Source organism: Hevea brasiliensis, chromosome 6 (assembly GCF_030052815.1).
Source record: "Hevea brasiliensis isolate MT/VB/25A 57/8 chromosome 6, ASM3005281v1, whole genome shotgun sequence".
Classification (NCBI taxonomy): domain Eukaryota; kingdom Viridiplantae; phylum Streptophyta; class Magnoliopsida; order Malpighiales; family Euphorbiaceae; genus Hevea; species Hevea brasiliensis.
Window position 1 is genome coordinate 5,230,162 of NC_079498.1, and position 9,633 is coordinate 5,239,794.

The 9,633-nt window shown below is 28.3% G+C and overlaps 1 protein-coding gene across 1 annotated transcript; it reads right to left on the reverse strand.

The window, feature by feature from the left end:
- Nucleotides 1-923: 923 nt before the first annotated feature.
- On the reverse strand, nucleotides 924-3,694 carry LOC110654449 (laccase-17). The gene is made up of 6 exons (XM_021810441.2): nucleotides 3,357-3,694; nucleotides 3,084-3,235; nucleotides 2,721-2,965; nucleotides 2,510-2,638; nucleotides 1,459-2,430; nucleotides 924-1,282 (listed from the first exon to the last, which is right to left on the reverse strand). Exons 1-6 carry the CDS (start codon nucleotides 3,471-3,473, stop codon nucleotides 1,152-1,154), a joined length of 1,746 nt encoding a protein of 581 aa, XP_021666133.2. The 5' UTR covers nucleotides 3,474-3,694; the 3' UTR covers nucleotides 924-1,151.
- Nucleotides 3,695-9,633: the final 5,939 nt, after the last annotated feature.

Here is a 9,633-nt window from a genome sequence, read left to right on the forward strand (position 1 = left end):
TGTTTTAATTTTAAAATTTGACTTTAATTTAAGGTTCTTCTTAGTTTCACTTGATCTTTAACCATGAATTTTAAGGATTTAGTTGTAGCCATTGGATTCAAGATTTGGAAAAAGAAGAACAACAAGTTGTTTTTATTTGATCTCAAGATTTTTTAGATTTAAGATTTTTAAAAGTGAAAAAGACAAATTATTTGTATTAAATCTTAGCCCTTTATTTTCATTAGACTTAATTTTAGCCTTCAAATTTGGAGTTTCTAAAAAATAATAAGAGACTAATTTTGTAAAATTTCAATCTTAACCTTTAATTTTATTTAGGATTTCTTTTAAGAAGATAATTATTCAATCTTAACCATTGATTTGTGCACAACACTGACTTGGCAACTCCAATATGCTAATTCTATGAATTTTGTTTTACATTATATTTTAGTTTCCGAATTTTAAGAAATTAATTATTTAATCTCTAAATTTTACACTATATGACATTTTAATTTTTGAATTTTTAGAAATTTATTATTTAGTCAATAAATTTTACACTATATCACACTTTAGTCCTTGAATTTTGCACTAAATAATACTTTAGTCTTTGCAATTTTAATATATAGAACAATTTAAACCTTCTGTCGGTGGATGAAATTATTGTAAACATTAAAATTATAGTGATTAACTTGTTCTATATATTAAAATTAAAGAGATTAAATAATTTATTTTTCAAAATCTAGGGACTAAAGTGGAATATAATGCAAAATTCAGAGACTTAATAATCAATTTCTCAAAATCCAGATACTAAAGTGTAATATAAGGCAAAAACTAGGGATCAAACTGTAATTCCCCTTAGGTAAATTTAGCTGTTAAAATCGTTGAGCCATCATTTGTGTTAACCTGGGTTATGAATTATCTATGAAACAATCTGAATAAAAAGAAAATTAAGGAACAATATGAAAATATTATTGAGATGTCTCACAATATAAATTATGTTACAAAAATTGTTCACTCCTTTCCTCAACTCCACATGGATAATGAAATAGTTATTGAACAAGAATTTGCTTAATGGAAAAACAATGACAAAAGGGCCAAAGAGTACATAAAACTGGGTCAAACAAATGGTGAAAAATCATGAGCAGTTAGAAGATATTTCATAGGCAGCTCAAATGTCAACACTTGGGAAGATCAGCTGGTGGAGGAAGTAACTTCTGATTGGGAAGCTTTCCATCCAAGACAACCCAAGCCATCTTCAAACCCCAGCTTGTGTGCACTTCCAGATGGCAATGCATGAACCATACCCCTGTTAACATCATTACCATCATCATTAACTTTGAAGGAAAAAAAATCAGATAAACAAATCCCAATTTAGTTTATTTCTCCATTCCTAATCTAGGTTATCTGCAGATTTGGAGGTTCAAATTGTAATCTAGATACTTTTATTCATTGCTTAAAATTGAGTTGCTCATTTATACCAACCTGGGTTATCTGCAAGGAACCTTATTGCAACCCACCCACCAGAGGGGACACCTGCAGTGTTCCTCTCAACAGGATCAACAAGATTGAACTTTGCAGGGTCTTTATTTGGATCAAAATTCCCAAAACCTTGACCAACAACAAAGAAATTGAATCCATGCAAGTGAAGAGGGTGACTCTCAGCACCAAGAATGCTAGTGTCCTGCATAATTAGCTCCACACTAGTGTTAAAAGGAAGAACTACTAGCTTGGTGCCATTGTTGACCATTGTATTATTTGGTGGGTTACCAGTGTAGTTAAAGGGTATTATTGGACTAATTGGAAAATCAGGAGTATAAACACCCTTTGATTGACCAAAAAAGTGCGATTGGAGTAGAGCTGTGGTTGGCATTGCAAAAGATACATTATTAACTGAAGCAGCAAACATGGTTCCATTTGGTCCCTGGCAGGTTTTGTTCTTTGGGCAAGGATTTGTCCCTAAGCCTACTGTGAAGAAAAATTGCCTATCAACCTTCTGAGGCACATTGGCAGGGAATTCTGCACTTGCCAAGCTACGGAGTTTATTTGTGAAGTTAGTGGCATAGGCAGTGTCATTGAGAGGAGGCAGAGCTGGTTTATAGAGTGGAAACTTTTTAATAGAAAGGCTTGAATGGATTGTTTTTGGGGATGCTTCATATTCTAAAATACCTGCCACAGTAGAATTGTCAAAAGTGCCTAGCCCAGTCACATAAGGTCTAGCAGTCATGAAAAATGTGGCGTTAGGGAATTGGGGTTTGGTCTTAAGAAGAACATTAGTGGTTTGTCCTGGAGTAATCAGCAAAATCTCAGTTTCAAAAGGTTTAACATAAATAGCATCAACTTCAACAACTGTGAGTGTGTGGTTTGCTATACTGAAGAAAAGCTCATCGTTGAGTGCAGCATTGATCATCCTAAGCATGTAAGTCTTGCCAGGCTTCACCTTGAGCTTAAATGTATCTGCAAAATTAAAGGGTAAACACATCATCATCCTTGGGAAAATATATACAGATTCAAATGTGAAAGAAATGAAATATACCTTTGGCAGAGCAGTTGTATAATGGCCCTGGAAGCCCATTGATCGTGTAGGCCTCAGAAACATTTGGACCTCCACCTGTTTGTAAGGCCTGTTTAATGATTGCTTCAGTATCTGCATTAAACCACTCACCTGCAAATCAAAAGCAATTATTTGCTTTATATTGGCATGGATAAATAAATCTCAATTGACTTGTCATTAGATGGATCCTTACCAAAAATGATGGGAACTTCCTTGTAAGGCTTAGCAAATGGGTAAGGAACACCAAGCTTGGGGAGAATTACAATAGGACCATAAACAGTTGATCTTAGCCAGGAAATATGGGCATGCCACCAAAGGGTGCCTCTTTGCCCAGTAATTGTATAGTTGTATACATAGCTATGCCCAGTTTGGATGGGGCATTGTGTTATGTATGCTGGTCCATCAGCCCACCCACTTTGAAGTTGTCTAATTCCATGCCTGTTTCAATGAAACCAAACCACATACTTAACTTGCAATCTAATTAGGCTAATGATGATCAATTTAAGCGTAAAATATCTGATCAGATGGTTGAGTTTAATTAAATCTGCTGATTTACCAATGGAGGGAGATGTTGTTTTGGACATGGTTCACCACTTTTATAAGAAGTTGGTCACCCTCCCTAGCTACAATGCGAGGTCCAGGAAACTTTCCATTTACAGTTGCCATGCTCTTGGTGTGGCACAATCGAGTCACGTTTTGCAACTTGATCTACAAAATATTTCAATAATGAATTGATAATGGACAAAATCAAAAAACAAAGAAAGTTCAACTAAACTGTAATAAGTAGCTTGACAAATTATCATTTTCAAATGAATAATTTGACACATACATCAAACTTGTAGTGCCTAGTAATGCAAAGGGCAGGCTCAAGAAGGAGACAGAAAGTGACGAATGAGAAAAGAAAAACTCCAAGAAATGCTGGTTTTGGAAGAAGAGAAGCACCCATTTCTTTATCTTTCAGAGAAGAGAGTCTAGAAAAGAGCAAGTGGATGGTGCAAGAAAATGCTTCTCTGTAAGTGAGTATTGATCAATGCTTGTAATCTTGTCTATATATAGAAGAGAGGGAATGGGGTTTGGTTGATTGGATTATAAAAATTGTTGTAATTAGTTCAAACTGGAGATGAAACCAGAATATTAGTTTCATGGAATTGGCCTTTTGGGTATTATTATTAAAGGAGACCGCTAACCAGCAGTTGTTGGAACAACTCAAGAGTGTAGTCAAAGACAATTTCTTTTGACCTTCTTTCTTTCCAAGTCAAACTTTCATCTTCCTGGCCTATAGAATTACTATACTGTATATTCTTCCTCAAATCATATATATATATATATTGCTTCCATGCATTTTTTTCATATTTTTTTCTGGTAAAATATATAGACTTCCTTTGAAGTAAATCATTTATAAGAAAAAAATTTAATTGAATTTTTACCAAATTATGCTTATTTCTATTTTTTTTAAAATAATTTTTTTAGGTTAAAAAAAATTAAAATTTTCCATTTTAAACATGAGAGTTAGCAAAAAAATAAATTATATTGAATTCTTGTAAAATTCTACATTTCAAATAAAGGGATATTGTAGAGCAAAATTTTTTTTCTATAAATGATTTCGGATTGAGATATTACAAACCTATATTTTCGAAAAGAAATCAAAAGTAATATTGGCAAACTGAAGATTACTTATTTAGTTGGTAAATAGATTTACTCTATCTTATTGATTGAAGTTTTAGTTCATCTCGAGCTCAAATTTTTATCAGCCTATTTGAAAACTAAAAATTTGCAAGAATTTAATTTAATTGATTTTTTTTTTTGTCAATTCTAATGTTTAGAGATCTAAATAGATGAAAGAATTCAATTTTTTAAATTAAAAAAATTATTTAAAAAAATAAAAATCATACTAAAAGTAATATAATTGTGTAAAAATTTATTTAAATTTTTTTCTTACAAACAATTTTTTTCCAAAGAAAACCTACAAAGAGAGGGTTTTTTTTTTTTTTTAATTTGTGTATCATCTAGCTAGCTAGTTTTTTTCTTGATTGCATCAATACGCTAAGCAAAAAATTGACCAGTGCCCTTAAAAGGAATTCTTGATAATGCACACAAAGATAACATAAAGTTGGTAAATATTTAATGAAAGTGAGGTTTCACCCTATCGACTTTGTGCACGGCTTTGTGTTAAAGACTAAGATTTGGAGTGTTAACCATAATAAAATAACCAACACATGTGAAAATTCATTCTTATGACTGTAATACTTAGTGATAAAGCAAATATATATAAAGGGTTGCTATCAAGAAGTCGTTTTATAATTAGATGTGTGATTTTACTATTCATGAAGAATTATAAAGGCTATATTGATGAATAGTGGGGGAACCCCAATTGAAGCAATTTTCTCTCAAGCTAACACATGCTATATAGCTTATTTATAAAGAAATATGTGTTGTGTTAGAGCAGCTTTTGTAGATAATGAATTAGGTCTAATTCTATCCTAAAAACTAACTCAACATGGTATTAAAGTCTATTCTGCTTCAATATTGAGCCACTCACAAATGCATTATGTTCATGTTTGTACGTGAGAGGAGTGTGTTATGCCACATTAGTTTGGAATAAGACATTTATACTATATATAATATTTGGACAAACTTCTTTCTCTTAAGCTAACTTATTTGATGGAATTAAACTCTATTTATTTTCTCTACAGTTTTATCTAGAATTTAGACTTTTATGTATGTGCCATTCTGAGAAAGTAGTTCCACCAACTATAAATGCTTATCAGCTGCAAGCTCATGCAAGTTTTGACCTTTTGGGTTAATGGGTTAGCATCACAAGTCTTTCTATCTTATTTTCAATTGTGGTCACATCCATTTCCAATCCATTGCAAAATATTAAGATTAACTTCTTATGATTAATATGTACTTTTTTACCAAATTATTGGTAACGAGTATATAACAATTATGATTAATTTTTACAATATTTTAGTTAAGAGTAAATATCAGGATATTAACCCCTGAATCACATATGGAATGAAATTCAAGTTGTAATTAGCATGTCATGAGTCATTTTAAATTAGAATTTTTTTAAAAAAAATTAAATTGAAGTTTATTTATTTAATTCTCATATTTGTTTGAATTAAATTCATTTTCCAACTATTTTTTAATATAAGTCGTTAAATTAATTTATAATTTAAATATGAATAATTAATTTTAAATTAAGTGCAAGTTTAAGTATTTTACAAGTCACATTGAGTCTTGAAGTCAAGAACAAAAATTGCACCTTCATGCAATATCCATAACTTTGCTTAACCATGGCTAAATTTGAGGTTTGTTTAGCACAACCGTTCAAGTTGCAATTGAGAATTTTTTTTTTAAAAATATATTAATTAAAAAGTATTGAAAGAAAATTTAAAATTAAATATAATAAGTTTTATTGATAAGAATATTAAAATAATAATTTTTTAATAACATCTAAAATTTCTTTTTTTTTTTTCTTAAATACAGTTTTAGTTCTCCAATTTTAATCTCAATGTTAAATTGACACTTAAAAGGCATTTGGTGCAATATTAAAAGTAGTAATTATTACTTTTATAACTTTTAATTTATTATTAATATTGTTTAGATACTTAAAAGAATTAAATTAATTTTTTATTTTATTAATATTTATACCCTTTGAAGGATTAATATTAATCTTTGAAAATTAAGTTAATAATTACCCTCCAACTATTAACATTTGATTTTTTATTTTTTAAATGAAGGTATTATAGAGAACTCGAACTCATATGAGGATGAATATATTAATAGTTAAATTAAATTTTTACATATAAATTCTTATACTCTATATATACACTTTAAATAATTCTATACATATCCTATTATAAATCTATAAACCAACAATTATTAAATTCATTCTTATATAAATTTAAATTTATATTAGATACACATATTTTAATTTTCTATCACACCTTTAGTCATTTATATTGCATTGGTGATATTTTAAGGCAGACATTTAATGAAGTTTTAATTAAAGCAGATGGAAATTTGCGCATTGGGAAAAGCTACATGTCAACAAGTAGTAGGTTGTTGCACGGTGAAAACAGCTGCTTCTGAAAACAGCTTTCTGCCCGAAAACCTTCTCCATATGCACGTTAATTAAATTAGGCTTTGCTTGTTTAATTTTGCTTTATAATAAAAGTTATATCTCAAATTAAATACACTTCGACTATTATTTTAAAATTAGTAAATTTATAGTCATACACTATGGTCAATAAAAAAATATATAGTTTTGTGAATTACATGCTTTTCTAATAATATAATATAATAATTCATAAACTTAAGTGTAATTAAAATTTAAAAATTAAGAGAGATTAAAGTGGCAACAAATATAACGGTGAAGATTACAATGGTGGCCATGACCGTGGACATGGTTATGGGGGATAGTGTTACTTTAAGGGTGTTGGTTCTTTTGATAGAAATTGAAGAAATTGGGTTATACACTTTTGTATTAAATGTGATGTGAATTGAGTTTCCTTTAAAATGCTATGTTTGTTGATCTTTAGTGATGTTATCTCGATATAAATCATTTTTTATCGATGTTTTTATCAGAAATTTCAGCTTTATTTATATATATATATATATATCCAATTGAGTTGGTAATGTTGCTGAAAAATGACTTAATTGGTGTTTCTTGGTCTCTATGATGATCACTAGCTATTTTTCTCTTTTTAATTTTGCATATCTCTTCATTTATCAAAAGTATAATTTAAAATATTAAAAACTTTATAATTTGTATAAAGAACTAGAAACTAAATATATATTTATTAATTATTTTTAGAAAATTAAAATATATGAATGTATAATTTTTACCCCAAATTTCTATTACCAATCCAAAGTATAATTACCTTAAATAAATTGACTTTTATAATTCATAATCTAGATGTGGTTAGAGTGCAGAAACACAAAACAAATTGCTTTAAGGACAAATTCAAAAGAGAGAGGAGGATCCTGCACGTTTAGATGGCACACTTCCAATTGAACACCAATGGAAGCCCATTAAGCACCCATTTTTCTGTCAGAAAATTGCACACAATATAAATTATTGGACTATTTTAATAATTACCATGTATTCTTGAATATGGAATCATATAAAATATACTACTCTGATATAGTACAAAGATAGCAATACTTTATAAACCGTCCGACTACCTTTATTTATCCCATGTGTCTTCATGTAAGTTGTACTTCCATTCCTACTCGGGAAAGAGCCATAATCCAAATTTTGAGTAGTCCTATAGCCAGATTAGTCGTATCATAAGTATAATGCATCAGAGGCCAACTACTACCTCTGAATAATCCCTTTTTCCACTCATTCTCGCTACTTAGTGTTCATGACCTTGAGCAATTGAGATACCCGACTTGATAACACATAAGCAAAAGACATGTGTCACCCTATATGATTCAAGCACTCGTCCGACTTATATCTTAAGTCGTCTACTCTTTGATAACAAGTCGGTTAGATCACTACCTAAGTAATCATACTGATACTTCTAGGCTACTCATAACTGACATTCCAGATGTGTCAGAATCATCATTAACCCAAATATGCCATATTATAACCTTAAACAAAGTTCTAGTTGAATGAGAAATCTTCACTTGACATAGACTTTCACATGTTTATTTATTATTAGCCTTCTTATAGTATATATATGTATTTATTATCTCAGGTAAAACATTTTGACAACTTCTTTTACTTATCTTTATTGTTCTTTATTTTCTTCTCTTGTACTAATTTGAGTGTCGGAGTGCTAAGCAGAATAACCCTATTAACCCTCTAACCCTAGTTGTTTTGCAGGAGAATCAGTCAGATCTCACATACGCATAGACCAAACCTGCTGAAAGCAATCATATCCTCTCTATACCTCAACAAAATACCAAAAAGCAGTCGTTCAAGTTATTAGAATACCCACATTTCCTTTATCTTCACAATTCAAATCTCTGTCCACGTGTCACTCTTCTAGATACCCCAATATCACTAGTTATCAAAAAGGAATAAGGTTCAAATTGTCACCTGTACTTATTGGGGAGGTTCAATTTAGTCCATTTTTAATTTTTGGTCCAATTTAACCTATAACTTTTGATTTATGCTCCAATTAGCCCAATTAACAAAAAAATACAATTATTTAATTATTTAATTATTTTTTAATATTAAAAATATTATTTTTATATTATATAATTAATTAATAAAAATAAAAATGTTATTTTTATTATTCAATATTATTAATTAAATTGAAAATATAAAAAAATATTTTTATATTTTCAAATAATTAATTAAAATTAAAAATTATTACTGTTCCAATTAATAATATTGAATAATAAAAATAATATTTTTATTTAATTAATTATACAATAGAAAAATAGTATTTTAATATTAAAAAAATAATTAAATATTAAATAATTTATTTAAATAAATTATTTTTTATATATAAACAAATTAATTAATTAATTATACAATATAAAAATAATATTTTAATATTAACAAAAGTCATTTTTTAATATTATTTAAACAAAATAATTAAATATTTTAAAAATGATATTAAAATATTATTTTTATATTGTATAATTTTTATAATTAAAATATTAAATAAATTATTTTTATATTATATTTTAATATTAAAAAATAATATTTTTATTAATTGGACTAATTTGAAGATAAATCAAAATTTATGAATTAAATTTGATCAAAAATTAAAAATTGACTAAATTGAACCTCTGGCCAAATTGATTGTTATTCCTTATCAAAAACCTTGTCTCTATCCTTGTTTTCTCTCGGCCAAGAATGCTCTCAAAAATGCCAATCTATGCGTGCTTGCGTATTGACCAACATCAATATAAGAAATACACAATTTAACACTGAAAAATAACAATGAATCTAGAGCGAAATAAAAATTAAATATATAAAATAAAATTAACAACAAATTAATAATATAAATTAACAAAAAAATAATTCTTAATTTTAACAAATTAGCACATAATTTAATAATGAATTAGCAATAGAATAACAATGAAATTTAGAATCGGAAGTAATATTCTATTATTAATTTCAACAGGAAAAAAAAATGTTA

Coding starts and splice junctions, on each gene's coding strand:
- LOC110654449 (XM_021810441.2), bottom strand. CDS start 3,473: ATGGGTGCTTCTCTTCTTCCAAAACCAGCATTTCTTGGAGTTTTTCTT. Junction 2,639..2,720: donor GGAAGTTCCCATCATTTTTG/GTAAGGATCCAT, acceptor TTTGATTTGCAG/GTGAGTGGTTTAATGCAGAT. Junction 2,431..2,509: donor ATACAACTGCTCTGCCAAAG/GTATATTTCATT, acceptor TTAATTTTGCAG/ATACATTTAAGCTCAAGGTG.